Source organism: Myxine glutinosa, chromosome 10 (genome assembly GCF_964187855.1).
Source record: "Myxine glutinosa chromosome 10, kmMyxGlut1.1, whole genome shotgun sequence".
NCBI classification, from domain to species: Eukaryota; Metazoa; Chordata; class Myxini; order Myxiniformes; family Myxinidae; genus Myxine; species Myxine glutinosa.
The window spans coordinates 62,342,100-62,359,071 of NC_136270.1; the positions used below are offsets into that span (position 1 = coordinate 62,342,100).

A 16,972-nucleotide genomic window follows, 5' to 3' on the forward strand; every position below is an offset into this window, starting at 1 on the left:
GGACTCGAGCGCCATCTGACGGCGGCTTTTACGAATTACACGCTATCGCACCAGCTCATGAAACGGTGGATGGCAGTGATCCTCTACGCGTGACTCGAGCGCCCTCTGACGGCGGCTCTTACGAATTACACGCACTTGCTCCAGCACGGCCAACTATGCGCTTGTCACGAGGGTCCTCCACGGGCTGCCCGAACGACCGGCAAACTGCAGCCGGCATGGGAACGTCCTCTGACAGTGGTTTTTTCGATTTACATGCTCCTGCTCCAGCGTGGCCAACTATGCGCTTGTCACGAGGGTCCTCCACGGGCTGCCCGAACGACCCGCAAACTGCAGCCGGTGTGGGAACGTCCTCTGACAGTGGCTTTTACGATTTACATGCTCCTGCTCCAGCGCGGGTCGCACCCTTATTACGGGGGTCCTCCACGGGCATGTGCCGACGTTCTGTTAGGACACGATTTCCTTAAGCGACATGGACGTTTGGAAATGGACTTCGGTGGGCCGGACACGCTTGCTGTGTGCGCCCTCGCTCAGATGGACGTGGAGCCTCTCTCGCTGTTCCCCAACCTGACCACTGATTGTACCCCTGTAGCCGTAACATCGCGGCGCTACTCTCGTGCAGACGCGCAATTCATTGCGGAAGAAACGGCCCAGCTCTTAAAGGACGGTATTATAGAACCCAGTCGGTCGCCTTGGCGGGCCCAAGTCTTAGTGGTGCGAAGTGAGGCCCATCGCCGGCGCATGGTAATCGACTACTCGCAGACGATTAATCATTTTACACAGCTGGATGCCTACCCCTTACCGGGGATGGATGCACTGGTACGCCAGGTGGCCCTGTACTCAGTTTACAGCACTCTCGATCTGCGTAGTGCGTATCATCAGGTCCCCATCTCTAGGGCTGATCACGTCTATACAGCCTTTTAATCAGGTCAACGGTTGTACCAGTTCACTCGACTCCCTTTTGGGGTAACTAACGGGGTCTCATGTTTTCAGAGGGCTATGGATGACCTCGTTACGAAGGAGAACTTGACCGATGTCTTTGTCTATCTGGACAATCTTACGGTTTGTGGGTATGACCAGGGGCATCACGACGCTAATCTGAAGCGCTTCCTCGAGGTCGCGCAGAAATATCGCCTAACCATGAATGAGGCTAAGTGTCATTACTCTCTACGCACGGTAGATCTTCTGGGGTACACAGTGACCCATGGCTCTGTCTCTCCGGATAAGGAGCGTCTGCGACCTTTGCTCGATATGGCTCCGCCTAGCGATCGGGCTTCGCTAAAACGTGCTCTTGGGCTGTTCGCCCACTATTCAAAGTGGGTGCAAAATTTCTCTGCGAAGCTCCGCCCACTTGTGGCCTGCGACACGTTCCCCATGGGCCCGGCCGCCATGGCGGCCTTCGGGGGCCTTAAAGCCGACATCGCTGGCGCCGCTGTAGCGACAATCGACAAGAGTGCATCTTTCGTCTTGGAAAGTGATGCCTCGGATCATGCGATAGCGGCGACTCTCTCCCAAGGGGGGGCGCCCTGTGGCTTTCTTTTCGCGGACTCTCACCTCTGCTGAGCAGAGGCATTCGTCTGTCGAAAAGGAAGCGTACGCGATCGTCGAATCAATTCGGCGATGGCGGCCGTACTTGCTCGGGCGGTGTTTCCAAATCGTCACGGACCAACAAAGCGTTGCATTCATGTACGACACCTTACATGCTCAACGCATTAAGAATGAGAAAATCACTCGCTGGCGTATCGAACTCGCCGACTTCTGCTACACCATCAAATACCGCCCGGGGAAGGATAACCTGGTCGCCGACGCCTTATCGAGGCCGGCCACTTGTGCGGGGGTTGTAACTTTGGAGGGACTGCGCGCTTTGCACGGCACTATGTGTCATCCCGGGGTCGCGCGTTTCGCGCATTTTGTGCGCAGTGGTAATCTGCCGTACTCGATTGAGGACATCCGCCGGATCTGCCGTGATTGCACTATCTGTGCGGAGCTCAAACCGCGTTTTTACAACCCTCCTATGGGGACGGTGGTTAAGGCTACTAGACCGTGGGAGCAATTGGCGATGGATTTCAAAGGGCCGCTGCCGGTGTCGAGTAACTCTCGTTATCTGCTCACTATCGTTGATGAGTATTCGCGATTCCCCTTTGCTTATACGTGCGGGGATATGTCGGCTGCCACCGTTATACGGTGCCTGCAGAATTTGTTTTCTATGTTTGCGTATCCGGCCTACATGCATACCGATCGGGGTGCGGTGTTCCTGTCTCACGAGGTGAGGGGCTACTTGCTCCAAAATAATGTCGCTTCGAGCTACACCACCCCGTACCGGCCCCAGGCGAATGGGCAGATCGAACGCTGTAATGGGATTATATGGAGGGCCGACATGCTAAGCCTCACGACCCTCGGCCGGGGCCTCGATAAATGTGCGTGGTCGCTACCTGCGGCTCTAAACTCGATCCGGGCTCTCCTATGTACAGCCACCAACCAGACTCCTCACGAAAGACTGTTCCACCACCCTAGAAGCTCGGGTAGTATCCAATCTTTACCCAGCTGGCTCGCTGAGCCGGGGCCGGCCTATCTCAAACGAGCGGTTCGCGCTAGCAAGTACGACCCCTTTGTTGATAAGGTGCGGGTACTCCAGGCTAATCCCGAGCATGCTCGTGTGATAACGGCAGACGGACGCGAGTCTACTGTCTCAATACGCCATCTCGCCCCTTGTGGGGTCAACGACAGGGATATCGACGAACCAATCTACGAGTCTATGGACTCTACCGAAGCTTCCTCTATGGAACTACTGCCGTCGCTTCCGTCGTCGCCTACTCCCTTGCCTGATGGCTCTGGGCTGCCCCCTCCGACACCCACCTCTGGCAGCTATTCCAACGCGGGGGACTCCGGGCTTGGGGACGCCGTACCCGGTAGTCTCCGGACACAAACTGGCAGGGTCGTTCGCCGCCCCGACCGCTACGGGTGGACCGACTGACGTGGATTGACGTACCCCATTCGATTATTGCTGACGCTTGCTTGCGACCTGCCTAGCGGCAGTATAGTTTTAACGGCGGGGAGAATGTAGTGAAATTATACTGAAGGTGAACCCGGGAGTGCTCGCTTATCCCACTAAAGGGGTGTCTATAAGACCCGGGACAACCGTGACGCAAGGACACTCCAGCGACACTTACTGTGACATATAGTCCTGTAGTTTGAATGGTATGTACGCACCTATATGCTGGACTTGCTTGCTTTGCCTATTGATATCGGTCATTTCCCATGTAATACTCCGATTCTGATGTCTATTGCATGAATGTATTTTACAGGATGTTACCACAGATCTAAATGATATTAAACCTACCCAAGGTACAAGTCGTGTCTGTGGTTGATTTTCACGACACTTTGCACATTTGAATATCTGCAACATGTCTTCTTTGATATTTTTCTCCTTTATTGCAGCATCTATTGCTGTCCTTGCCTTTTTGCCATGAATGACAGAAGGTTTTTGGCCTTGACCATCGGTAATATCACAACAAATGTTCTCACGGATCTTCTGTAACAGCCTGCCCCTGGTGATGCTGTGATTCTGAATACCATAGTCTCGCATCATGTTACTGTAGACCTCATCAGCCTCAGGTGTTGAGACAAACTGTCCATCATCGATGCAATCCTGTAATTCAGCGAAGAACTCAATTTCAGCTGATACAAATCTCTCTCTCTGTCCTAAGTCCCCATCACCACTTTGGTCACCTGCACAATTTTTGCGCTGTGGCATTTGCACGTAGCGACTCCAGTTGGAGGTCAAACAGCTCTTATGGTAGGTTATGTCCCTTGCAAGAAAATCTCCCTCAACGAGAAAGTCCGCAACGTTGAGTTTCCAGACACTGTTGTCACTGTTTTCCACAATCTGTTTAACTGACCTACCAATATCTTTGCTTCTACACTCACAGCGTATCTCTTCTGTCCCGGTCTTTTTGTCCTGTTTCACAGTCTGACAGAAAAAGCACATATTCCGGCAGAATGATGGTACTGTCGACCGTGTCTGCCTTTCTGCTGGTGCTGAACAGGAGGCTTCCTCTGGAATAGGAGTTGTTGATGGTCTTCCTCGTTTCTTACCTCCGGTCAGAACACGAGTGTCTATTTGACTTGTGGCTTGTTCATATCGTCCTTTATCACGTTCAATATGCTGTATATGTGTCAGCATACCGTAACAGCTCCGATGCCATAATGCTTTTCTTGACATCAGATCACCAGCGGATAAGCCTTGCAGTCTTTGATTTATGGCCACATATGTCGGATTCCTGTATGTATCTCGTTTGGTGAGATTTCGCAAAATGTTTCATATGTATCTGCCTGTGGTGTGCTTAAAGGCTCAAGCACTTTCCTTTTTATGTATTTCTTCCCTTGGCATAGCAAACAAAGACTGAAGTCAATGGGCTTCTTTTTAGCAGCAGGTTCCTCTGGCGTGGTCATGATGCCGGCAGTCGTTCTTCCTCCACAGTTATCCAAGAATGCAACTTCTCAAGGTCGTCTGCTGCACATCTGAAAAGAATAAAGATTGTTAAAAAGTCATCCAACACAGTTTCAGGAATAATATTTGACTAAAACTAGATGTACGGTAGCTTGATTCTTTAGATAATATTTGGGTGTGGATCTGGCAGAAGAACTCCCCTGTCCCCCCACCTCCTATCCACCCCCTCCCAATCCAATCCTAACCATTATCTAAAAATGTAAGTACCTGTGAGTAAAAGTAAATAGATTCAATACCAGGACATTTATATTTAAACCTGATATACATGAAAACCTTTTAAAGTATGGCTTTGACCTGGAGTTTGGGCAAAACTAGATTAAAAAATGGTGGCCATCTTGAAATTATAAAGATGTTGGCCATCCAGCTGAAATTTGATTATTACCATTGTCTTCCTTGACCCTGAAAATGTGGGTAAGGACACTATTCTTGTGCTGATACCTGTCGTGAAAATCAAGCTCAGACACGACTTGACCTCTGGGTAGGTTTAATATCATTTAGATCTGAAGTACATCCTGTAAAAATACATTCATGCAACAGGCATTAAAATCAGAGTATTTCATGAGCAATGGTCGATTCAATATGGCAATGGTCCAATAGAGAGGACAGTCAGCGCAGCATTTAGGGGCGTACATACCATTCAAACTACAGGACTATGTCACAGTGAGTTCCGCTGGAGTGTCCGTGCGCCCCGGTTGTCCCGGGTCTTATAGACGCCCCTTTTGAAGCGAGCACACCCTGGGTTCACCTTGGTATAATTTCACTACATTCTCCCCGCCGTTAGAACTATACTGCCGCTCGGCAGGTTGCAAGCAAGCATCAGCAATAATCGAATGGGTCACGTCAATCCACGTCAGTCGGTCCACCCGTAGCGGTCGGGGCGGCGAACTTCCCTGCCAGTTCGTGTTCGGAATCTACCGGGCACGGCGTCCCCAAGCCCGGAGTCCCCCGCGTCGGAATAGCCGCCGGAGGTGGGAGTCGAAGGGGGCGCTCCAGCGCCTTCGGGCACGGGAGTGGGGAACGACGGAAGTAACGGTGGTAGTTCCATAGGGGAAGCTTCGGTAGAGTCCATAGACTTGTAGACGGGTTCGTCGATATCCCTGTCGTCGTCCCCACATGGGGCGAGATGGCGTACGGAGACAGTAGACTCGCGGCCATCCGCCGTTAACATGCGAGCATGCTCGGGATTAGCCTGGAGGACCTGCACCTTGTTAACAAGGGGGTCGTACTTGCTAGCGCGAACCGCTCGTTTGAGATAGGCGGGCCCCGGTTCAGCGAGCCAGCTGGGTAAAGATTGGATACTGCCGGAGCCTCTAGGGTGGTGGAACAGTCGTTCGTGAGGAGTCTGGTTGGTGGCGGTACATAGGAGAGCCCGGATCGAGTTTAGAGCGGCAGGTAGCGACCACGCCCATTTATCGTGGCCTCGGCCGAAGGTCCGGAGGCTCAGCATGACGGCCCTCCATATAATCCCATTAAAGCGTTCGATCTGCCCATTCGCTTGGGGCCGGTACTGGGTGGTGTAGCTCGAAGCGACATTATGCTGGAGCAAGTAGCCCCTCACCTCCTGGGACAGGAACACCGCACCCCGATCGGTATGCACGTAGGCCGGATACCCGAACATAGAAAACAAATTCTGCAGGCACCGAATAACCGTGGCAGCCGACATATCCCCGCACGTGTAAGCAAAGGGGAATCGTGAATACTCATCGACGATAGTGAGCAGATAGCGAGAGTTGCTCGACATTGGCAGCGGCCCTTTGAAGTCCATCGCCAAGCGCTCCCACGGTCTAGTAGCCCTAACGAGTGTCCCCATAGGAGGGTTATAAAAACGCGGTTTGAGTTCCGCACAGATCGCGCAATCACGGCAGATGCGGCGGATGTCCTCAATCGAGTACGGCAGATTGCCCTCGCGCACAAAATGCGCGAAGCGCGTTACCCCGGGATGACACATAGTGCCGTGCAAAGTGCGCAGCCCCTCCAAAGTTACAACCCCTGCGCAAGTGGCCGGCCTCGATAAGGCGTCAGCGACCAGGTTATCCTTCCCCGGGCGGTATATGATGGTGTAGCAGAAGTCGGCGAGTTCGATACGCCAACGGGTGATTTTCTCATTCTTAATGCGCTGAGCATGTAAGGTGTCGTACATAAACGCAACGCTCTGTTGGTCCGTGACGATTTGGAAACACCGCCCAAGTAGATACGGCCGCCATCGCCGAATTGATTCGACGATCGCGTACGCTTCCTTTTCGACAGATGAATGCCTCCGCTTGGCGGAGGTGAGAGTCCGCGAGAAGAAAGCCACAGGGCGGCCCCCTTGGGAGAGAGTCGCCGCTATCGCATGATCTGAGGCATCACTCTCCAAAACGAAAGAGGCTCAATCGTCGCGACAGCGGCGCCAGCGATGTCGACTTTAAGGCCCTCGAAGGCCTCCAGGGCGGCCGGGCCCATGGGGAAAGTGTCGCAGGCCACGAGGGGGCGGAGCTTCGCGGAGAAATTTTGCACCCACTTTGAATAGTGGGCGAACTGCCCTAGAGCGCGTTTCAGCGAAGCCCGATCGCTAGGCGGAGCCATATCGAGCAAAGGGCGCAGACGCTCCTTATCCGGAGAGACGGAGCCATGGGTCACGGTGTACCCCAAAAGGTCTACCGTGCGTAGAGAGTATCGACACTTAGCCGCATTCATGGTTAGGCGATATTTCCGCGCGACCTCGAGGAAGCGTTTCAGATTAGCGTCGTGATGCTCCTGGTCATACCCACAAACCGTAAGATTGTCCAAATAGACAAAGACATCGGTCAAATTCTCCTTCGCAACGAGGTCATCCATAGCCCTCTGAAAACAAGCGACTCCGTTAGTTACCCCAAAGGGAAGTCGCGTGAACTGGTACAACCGCTGACCTGATTCAAAGGCTGTAAAGACGCGATCAGCCCTAGAGATGGGGACTTGATGATACGCACTACGCAGATCGAGAGTGCTATAAACGGAATACAGGGCCACCTGGCGTACCGGGGCGTCCATCCCCGGTAAGGGGTAGGCATCCAGCTGTGTAAAACGATTAATCGTCTGCGAATAGTCGATTACCATGCGCCGGCGGTGGGCCTCACTCCGCACCACTAAGACTTGGGCCCGCCACGGTGACCTACTGTGTTCTATAATACCGTCCTTTAAGAGCAGGGCCGTTTCTTCCGCAATGAATTGCGCGTCCGCGCGAGAGTAGCGCCGCGATTTGACGGCTACAGGGGTACAATCAGTGGTCAGGTTGGGGAACAGTGAGAGAGGCTCCAGGTCCATTTGAGCGAGGGCGCACACAGCGAGCGTGTCCGGCCCACCGAAGTCTATTTCCAAACGTCCATGCCGCTTAAGGAAATCAAGTCCTAACAGAACGTCAGCGCATAAAGCAGGTAATACCATGAGATACACGTCCGGGAACGTGCGTCCCTTTATCACAAGTTTCAATTGACACGCCCCTTTTGTGCTCAACCGAAGTCCCTGAGAGGCCATGAAGATCCGGCGGGTTGTCCCGAGAACCGGCCACCCATGTTGATGCACGAGTCGCTGATCGATAAAACTATCCGTGGACCCCGTGTCAATCAAAGCTTGCGCAAAAACGCCCGCGACCATGAGCGGAATGATGGCCTGCGCAAGGCCGGCAGACCTGGCAGGTATTGTACCGGCCGGGCGAGAAGATCGCGCCTCGCGGGTGGATCCCACACCGGCTGCAATCCTTCGGGCAGCTTCGGCAGGTTGGGCCTCAGCAGGAGCATTGAAGTCAGTTGGCTCATCAGCAGATTCATTTGCTAGAGTGGGTGTGTGTAGGTCGTAAGAGCCGCCGCCAGATGGCGCTCGAGTCACGTGAGAAAGATCTCTGCCGTCTGCAGATTCATATGCCAAAGTGAGTGCATGTAATTCGTACTGCGTTTGCCGCACATCGAGAGGAGTTTCCACAGCAGGAGCATGTCGCTTGTTTGAAGTAGGCGTTCGAACGCCAGTCAAGGTTGGTCGCGCTGCGGCCGGTCGCGTTCGCGCCATTTGTTTCGGCGGCCCGGTGTATCTCACCAAGGTCGGGCGTGCAGCCAGAGGCCCGCGAGAAGGAGAGCGGCTCATCAAAGCCGAGTGAGGTGCCCCCTCCGGCGCTCGATCCGTTGGCTCCGCGATGAGCCCATTCACAGACGCGCGGGGACGCGTGCCCCGAGCGGCCTTCCTGCAGACCTTTGCAAAATGGCCCTTGGTGGAGCACAGGTGGCATGTAGCCTCCCGAGCCGGGCATTCAGAGCGAGGGTGCTGCCGATTCCCGCAAAAATAACATTTTGCATACCGGTCAGGCCGTGGCCGGGCAGCGGCGGCAGCAGTGAGGCCGGAAGCGGAGTTCGCTTCAGGAGCACCCGGAGTCTCGGCCGTGGTGGTCGGGTCCTCCTCCGTATCCTCGGCGGTAGCCCTCTCCGGTCGCGCGAGTTGAGAGGCCCCCGCCACGACTCGTGGGTGATCGTATGTGGTGGATTGTTCTCGGGCATATGTATATACGCGCGCCAGCCGTAGTGCTTCCGTAAATGTCAGATCCGCGACCTCCAGGAGTCGGAGCCGCAAGACCCCAGAACTAATTCCGGAGATGAATGAATCTCGGAGCAAGTCGTCCTGCACTTGCTCGTGGGTCCGTACGTCCTGCACGCAGTCCGCCAACAGGTAGCGCAACTCCTGCGCGTAGCGATCGATCGATTCAGATGGTTGTTGTCGCCGCTGGGAGAGTTGATGCCGGCCGTGCACAGCGCTCCGTGTTTTTACGTATAAGCGCTTCAGCTCGGCTCGTGCCGTAGCGTACGTCTCAAATCGAGCTATGTTCCGGAACACGGTGTGATAGACCTTCGACTGTAACACGGACAGCTTCGTCGCAGCGGTGGGCTCTGTTTCGTGAGCAGCAAAATAATTCTCCAGCGTTTTGAGCCAGTGAGTGAACTCCGATGCTGATCCCTCAGCTTGAGAGTCGGCTCCGAGAATTGGTACCACGATCAGCTTGTGGTCAGCCATTCCGGCGATCTAAATGATATTAAATGTCGTGAAAATCAAGCTCAGACACGACTTGACCTCTGGGTAGGTTTAATATCATTTAGATCTGAAGTACATCCTGTAAAAATACATTCATGCAACAGGCATTAAAATCAGAGTATTTCATGAGCAATGGTCGATTCAATATGGCAATGGTCCAATAGAGAGGACAGTCAGCGCAGCATTTAGGGGCGTACATACCATTCAAACTACAGGACTATGTCACAGTGAGTTCCGCTGGAGTGTCCATGCGCCCCGGTTGTCCCGGGTCTTATAGACGCCCCTTTTGAAGCGAGCACACCCTGGGTTCACCTTGGTATAATTTCACTACAATACCTTGATTAATAAGTGAGATATAAGGCAAAATAGGTCCGAAATGGTGGCCATCTTGAAATCCAAGATGGCCGCCATGAAGATGTCGTGAAAATTTGGCAACAGCAATTTTTTTATTTTATATGCTATTTAGAGTGATTTAAGCCTTGTTGCCAAGAATCTAGCAAAACGGTCCACAAATATACATAAGCCCATGTACTACTGGCTATGCCATTGTTAAACTATTCGTCTTGTTTTTTTTCCTCTTTTCTTCCATTTGTGAAACAGCCTTTCTGCAGCTGTTCTATCCTACTATTCCTTCCAGGGCCTCAGTCAGGTGGTGTACTGCAATCCTGTAATATCTCATCCCTACCCACAATCAGACATTAGGCTATCCCAACCCACTTACTCACAGGCTACTATTTCCTTCTCCTCTCTTTCATCTATTTTATGGTTCATTCATTCCCTTGCTCGTGTCCCAATGTAGCCCCATTGTTAGTACTTTGTGACTTTTTTCCCATTTGTCACCTCGCTCCTCCATGAGTCTCATTCTTGTATGTAAAACTAGAACGACACTCTTTGACGTCACGACGTCGACCGATATGCCTCCGCCCACATTATTACATCAATATGATACTTGTACCAAGTTTGCTTTCAATCCATTCAGCTCTTCTCAAGTTATCACATTTTTACCTGACATGACCTCTTACCTTTGACCTGTTGACCCCAAAATTTAATCAGTTCATGTTTACATCATTATACATACCTGTACCAAGTTTTAACTTGAATCCCTTCAGCTGTTCGCAAGTTATCACATTTTTACCTGACATTACCTCGTGACCCCAAAATTCGTTCTCTGACCTTTGACCTTTGCCCCCCAAATCTACTCAGTTAATCTTTACATCATTATACACACCTGTACTAAGTTTGAATTAGATCCCTTCAGCCGTTCGTTCTCAAGTTATCGCGTTAACGAAAACCTATCACAGACGGACGGACGGAAGGACAGACAGCCGGACGGACAACCTGAAAACATAATGCCTGCGGTGACTTAGTCGACGGAGGCATAAAAATATGTTCAAACACCACTGTAACCCATTTATAATCAGCGTATTAAATGGTAACTGCATGGGAAGCTGAAGCTGTATAAACAACACATACGTATCGTATATCACGTGGCCCATTGCTTAAAAATAAAGCAAGTTATACAAAAACAGTTTGGATATTTTTCCTATCCAAAAACATTGGATTGTGGATGCCAAAAACAGTGGATGCCACTTGTATGATGTCATGTAATTTTGCAATTTTGATGGTTTGAACAATATTGCCAATGGTCCTGTAGGTCACCTTGGCCTGGCCATTCCAAATATTTGAGCGATAGCCGAAAAGTTGAGTCTCTAACATTTAAACCCAAGATGACCCTTTTACAAATGGGATTTTGTGGATGCAGTTTTGAAATCTTTGATCCATAATGTACGATGATCACCCATTCCGTGTTGAGTAAATTCCATAATAGATCCTTTTGACCTTTGTTACTTTTGATGACCCACATAATATGAGTTTGTTGATGGCTCAAACAAACTTGGTAATGGCTTGCGTTAACCTTCCATGTATAAAATGGGTAGATGTATCACCGTGCTTGAACACTGCCTGGAACATGGTTGCTGATTCGCTAAAATGTTCACATGACCAACCTTTTCACATTCTCAGAACGAGGATCAGATAGCTTTGTCATGTCTTTTGTATCCATTATTAGAATACTTTTAAAGGTATTCCCAAAAAGGTGTGTGTGCTTTGCATAAGTTGTACAGAACTGGGGGTTTAGGCATTTGTACGTTTTTAATGTCTAATGGCGTTTGACAGTGGAGACCCGTCCAAGACCATGGAACGTACACACAAACTTGGACATACAATTTTGGAGCCAAATTCCCATTTATTTTCCGGCAAAGGACAAATCGGGGGCGGAGAGTCTCTAAAATGTTAAAGGTGTCTGAACATGATGTTGAGAAACTTTGTGAGTTTACGAAAGGGTCAAAGAGCCTTTTTCAATAAGATGCTTAATATTCATTCTTGTAGCCTTCATTATACCACTTCGACTTTAATGGTCCAAATGAATCCCATCTTGTGGGATTGGTCAAAACTGAAAACTGAACGCCCAGGCTTAACGTTTGACCAGAACTGATTTGGGGAGGAATTTTGAATCCTGGGTGCCGGTGTTCATTTGGCAACTCTTCATCGAAGACGCCATAGTTATTTTTAACGGCCAACATCTATTGCTGGCGGACAGACCGCCCAGTTTAACATCCATCCGAGGGACGGAGCACTTTGTGATGCAACACCCGGCCTGTGAAGCACCATTCCGACAGTTTATAGTCAGGTCGGGAAACTCGGACTAGTCAACTCAAAGGTAAGTGTGTGACTTCCATCTTGTGTGACTTTGTTAGGTCTCCAGTGTTTGACGAAAACAATTGTTGTTCATCTGGACAGATAATTAACTGCGTGGTTAAGCTGTACAATGCTGTACAATGATGGAAGAGATATATGGAAATACTGTTGAATGCAGAGAATGAATGTGATGGCAACATAGAGAGTAACCCAGTTTTAGGACCGGCAGAGAAGATAACTGAGAAGGAAGTTAAGGAAGCGATTAAAGCAATGAAGAGTAGAAAAGCGGGAGGGCCGACGGGAGTTGTGGGAGATATGTTGAAGGCAGCAGGAAGTTGGGGTGTGAAGAGAATGACAGAGATCTGCAATCTGGTGGTGAAAGAAGGCCGCATTCCAGTGGATTGGGAACTGAGTACCCTCGTCCCTCTATACAAGGGGAAAGGTGACCCTCTGGAGTGTGGCTCGTACCGAGCGATAAAGTTATTGGAGCATGGAATGAAGGTATTGGAAAGGGTGTTGGAGAGGAGGATAAGGAAGAAGGTGAAGATTGACGAAATGCAGTTTGGATTTATGCCAGGAAGAGGAACGACAGACATGCTTTTTATTGTGGGGCAGTTGCAGAAGTACATGGAGAAGAGGAAGAAGTTGTTTCTTGGGTTTTTTGATCTGGAGAAAGCATTTGATAGGGTTCCACGTGAAGTAGTGACATGGGCATTGAGGAAGTTAGGAGTGGAGGAATGGTTGATCAGAGTAGTGATGGCAATGTACAAAAGAGCGCGCACAGCTGTAAGGACGAAGGACGGGAACAGTGGTGAGTTTGAGGTGAAGGTGGGAGTGCATCAGGGGTCGGTACTAAGTCCACGACTATTTGTAGCTGTGATGGAGGTGCTGGCTCAGAACGTAAAGGAGGGTTTACCGTGGGAGTTGTTGTATGCAGATGATCTGGTGTTGATTGCAGAAAGTATGGATGGACTAAAGGAGAAGATGAACAAGTGGAAGGAATGTATGGAGACGAAAGGTCTGAAGGTGAATATCGGAAAAACAAAGGTGATGGCAAGTGGTAAAGCATGTGGTAAGGTGAAAAGAACTGGGAAGTGGCCATGTGCTGTGTGCAGGAAGGGTGTCGGAGTGAACTCAATTCAATGTACAATGTGCGCTGAGTGGGTTCATCAAAAATGTAGTGGTTTGAGAGGGTCATTAACCAGTGTGACAGCTACATTCAAGTGTAAGGTGTGCACAGAGGGAGCTGCAGATGGAGGAAATGTTGAGTTGGATCTTGGAGACAGCGTGAAGCTGGAAGGTGTGAAAACATTTTGTTACCTAGGAGACATGCTGAATGGAGAAGGTGGATCAGACTCGGCAACGGTTGCTAGAGTGAGATGTGCATGGAAGAAGTTTCGGGAACTGAGTGGCGTGCTGACGAGGAGGGGAGGGTCGTTGAAGCTGAAGGGAAAGGTGTATGCTGCATGTGTGAGGTGTTATGATTTATGGGAGCGAGACATGGGTAATGAACGTAGAGCAGCAACGAAGGCTGGAAAGGGTGGAAATGCGAATGGTTCGGTGGATGTGTGGAGTATCGTTGAGTGAGAGGAAGACAAATGATGAATTGTGAAAGATGATGGGAATAGAGCCTGTGATGGATGCTGTGAAGAGGAACAGGTTGAGATGGTTTGGTCATGTGTTGAGGAAGGATGAAAGTGACTGGTTGAGAAGAGTGATGGAAATGAATGTGGACGGAAGTAGAGGACGGGGAAGACCGAGAAAGACTTGGCTAAAGATGGTGGAAGAAGAAATGCGGGCAAGGGGGTTAAGAAGGGGAGATGCAGAAAATAGGGCAAAATGGAGAACATTGTCATGGGGACCGCAAGGCTAACCCCCGCTCTTACAGGGAAAATGGCCTTAAAATGCAAGTTGTTGTTGTTGTTGTTGTTTTCAGCTGTATAATGCTTCGTATTGGTTATTGTACAATGTTCATCCGTGTTTTGTCGATCCAGAATCCGAGGGAACGTTGCGATCTTCATTTGAGAATAGATGGAGTTCATATCGCACAGTTTAACGGAGCTCGAGTGTGGTGTTCATCATGGACACGACTGTTTGTTTCTGTTCTAGAACAACGGGGATATCAGCTTGAGCACAAGATGTGTGTTAGAGATGGAGCCGTACATCTGCAGACATTACCCGCATGTGGACAAATGCCTCCTGTGCAAAAGGATCGCGCTGCAGGTGTTTTCTTATTTTCTCCAAACTCCCAAAGAACGTTTTAAATAAGATGTGTAATACATTTTTGTTACTTTTACAAAGGAAATATTAGTTGAAGAAAATTGTTTTTGTTTTGCTTTCACTTTTGATGGGACATTATTTTTGCAAACTCAGTGATGCTCTGTTTTGAATGCAGGATTAGGATGCACCGATTAAAAATGGTTGTGTTGTTGTGGATACACCTTTTAAAAATGGTTGTTTTGTTGTGGATGCACCTGTTTAAAATGGTTGTGTTGTTGTGGATGCACCTGTTTAAAATGGTTGTGTTCTTGTGGATGCACCTGTTTAAAATGGTTGTGTTGTTGTGGATGCACCTGTTTAAAATGGTTGTTTTGTTGTGGATGCACCTGTTTAAAATGGTTGTGTTGTTGTGGATACACCTGTTTAAAATGGTTGTGTTGTTGTGGATGCACCTGTTTAAAATGGTTGTTTTGTTGTGGACGCACCTGTTTAAAATGGTTGTGTTGTTGCGGATGCACCTGTTTATAATGGTTGTGTTGTTGCGGATGCACCTGTTTAAAATGGTTGTTTTGTTGTGGACGCACCTGTTTAAAATGGTTGTGTTGTTGCGGATGCACCTGTTTATAATGGTTGTGTTGTTGCGGATGCACCTATTTAAAATGGTTGTTTTGATGCGGATGCACCTGTTTAAAATGGTTGTGTTGTTGTGTATGCACCTGTTTAAAATGGTTTTGTTGCGGATGCACCTGTTTAAAATGGTTGTGTTGTTGTGGATGCACCTGTTTAAAATGGTTGTGTTGTTGTGGATGCACCTGTTCAAAATGGTTTTGTTGCGGATGCACCTGTTTAAAATGGTTGTGTTGTTGTGGATGCACCTGTTTAAAATGGTTGTGTTGTTGTGGATGCACCTGTTTAAAATGGTTGTTTTGTTGCGGATGCACCTGTTTATAATGGTTGTATTGTTGCGGATGCACCTATTTAAAATGGTTGTTTTGATGCGGATGCACCTGTTTAAAATGGTTGTGTTGTTGCGATGCACCTGTTTAAAATGGTTGTGTTGTTGTGGATGCACCTGTTTAAAATGGTTGTTTTGTTGTGGATGCACCTGTTTAAAATGGTTGTTTTGTTGCGGATGCACCTGTTTATAATGGTTGTATTGTTGCGGATGCACCTGTTTATAATGGTTGTATTGTTGCGGATGCACCTATTTAAAATGGTTGTTTTGATGCGGATGCACCTGTTTAAAATGGTTGTGTTGTTGCGATGCACCTGTTTAAAATGGTTGTTTTGTTGTGGATGCACCTGTTTAAAATGGTTGTTTTGTTGCGGATGCACCTGTTTATAATGGTTGTGTTGTTGCGGATGCACCTATTTAAAATGGTTGTTTTGATGCGGATGCACCTGTTTAAAATGGTTGTGTTGTTGCGAATGCACCTATTTAAAATGGTAGTTTTGTTGTGGATACACCTATTTAAAATAGTTGTGTTGTTGCGGATGCACATATTTAAAATGGTTGTTTTGTTGTGGATGCACCTATTTAAAATGGTTTTGTTGCGGATGCACCTGTTTAAAATGGTTGTGTTGTTGTGGATGCACCTGTTTAAAATGGTTGTGTTGTTGTGGATGCACCTGTTTAAAATGGTTGTTTTGTTGTGGATGCACCTGTTTAAAATGGTTGTTTTGTTGCGGATGCACCTGTTTATAATGGTTGTATTGTTGCGGATGCACCTATTTAAAATGGTTGTTTTGATGCGGATGCACCTGTTTAAAATGGTTGTGTTGTTGCGATGCACCTGTTTAAAATGGTTGTTTTGTTGTGGATGCACCTGTTTAAAAAGGTTGTTTTGTTGCGGATGCACCTGTTTATAATGGTTGTGTTGTTGCGGATGCACCTATTTAAAATGGTTGTTTTGATGCGGATGCACCTGTTTAAAATGGTTGTGTTGCGAATGCACCTGTTTAAAATGGTAGTTTTGTTGTGGATACACCTATTTAAAATAGTTGTGTTGTTGCGGATGCACATATTTAAAATGGTTGTTTTGTTGTGGATGCACCTATTTAAAATGGCTGTTTTGTTGCGGATGCACCTGTTTAAAATGGTTGTGTTGTTGTGGATGCACCTGTTTAAAATGGTTGTTTTGTTGTGGATGCACCTATTTAAAATGGTTGTTTTGTTGTGGATGCACCTGTTTAAAATGGTTGTTTTGTTGTGGATGCACCTGTTTATAGTGGTTGTGTTTTTGGGAATGCACCTATTTAAAATGGTTTTGTTGTGGATGCACCTGTTTATAATGGTTGTGTTGTTGTGGATGCACCTGTTTAAAATGGTTGTTTTGTTGCGGATGCACCTGTTTATAATGGTTGTGTTGTTGCAGATGCACCTATTTAAAATGGTTGTTTTGTTGTGGATGCACCTATTTAAAATGGTTGTTTTGATGCAGATGCACCTGTTTAAAATGGTTGTGTTGTTGCGGATGCACCTATTTAAAATGGTTGTTTTGTTGTGGATGCACCTGT

The 16,972-nt window shown here is 48.5% G+C and overlaps 1 protein-coding gene across 7 annotated transcripts in view; it reads left to right on the plus strand.

Moving 5' to 3' along the window:
• Window positions 1–16,972, plus strand: part of NSMCE1 (NSE1 component of SMC5/6 complex) — a 47,747-nt gene that overhangs the window by 22,673 nt on the left and 8,102 nt on the right. For 4 of the 7 annotated variants that reach the window (XM_068126902.2, XM_078785721.1, XM_068126898.2 and 1 more), the window contains one exon: window positions 14,345–14,458. The exons of the other annotated variants lie outside the window; for them this stretch is intronic. In XM_068126902.2, the coding sequence (XP_067983003.1) occupies window positions 14,345–14,458 (114 nt within the window). The remainder of the gene's footprint in view (window positions 1–14,344; window positions 14,459–16,972) is intronic. 7 annotated transcript variants of the gene reach the window in all.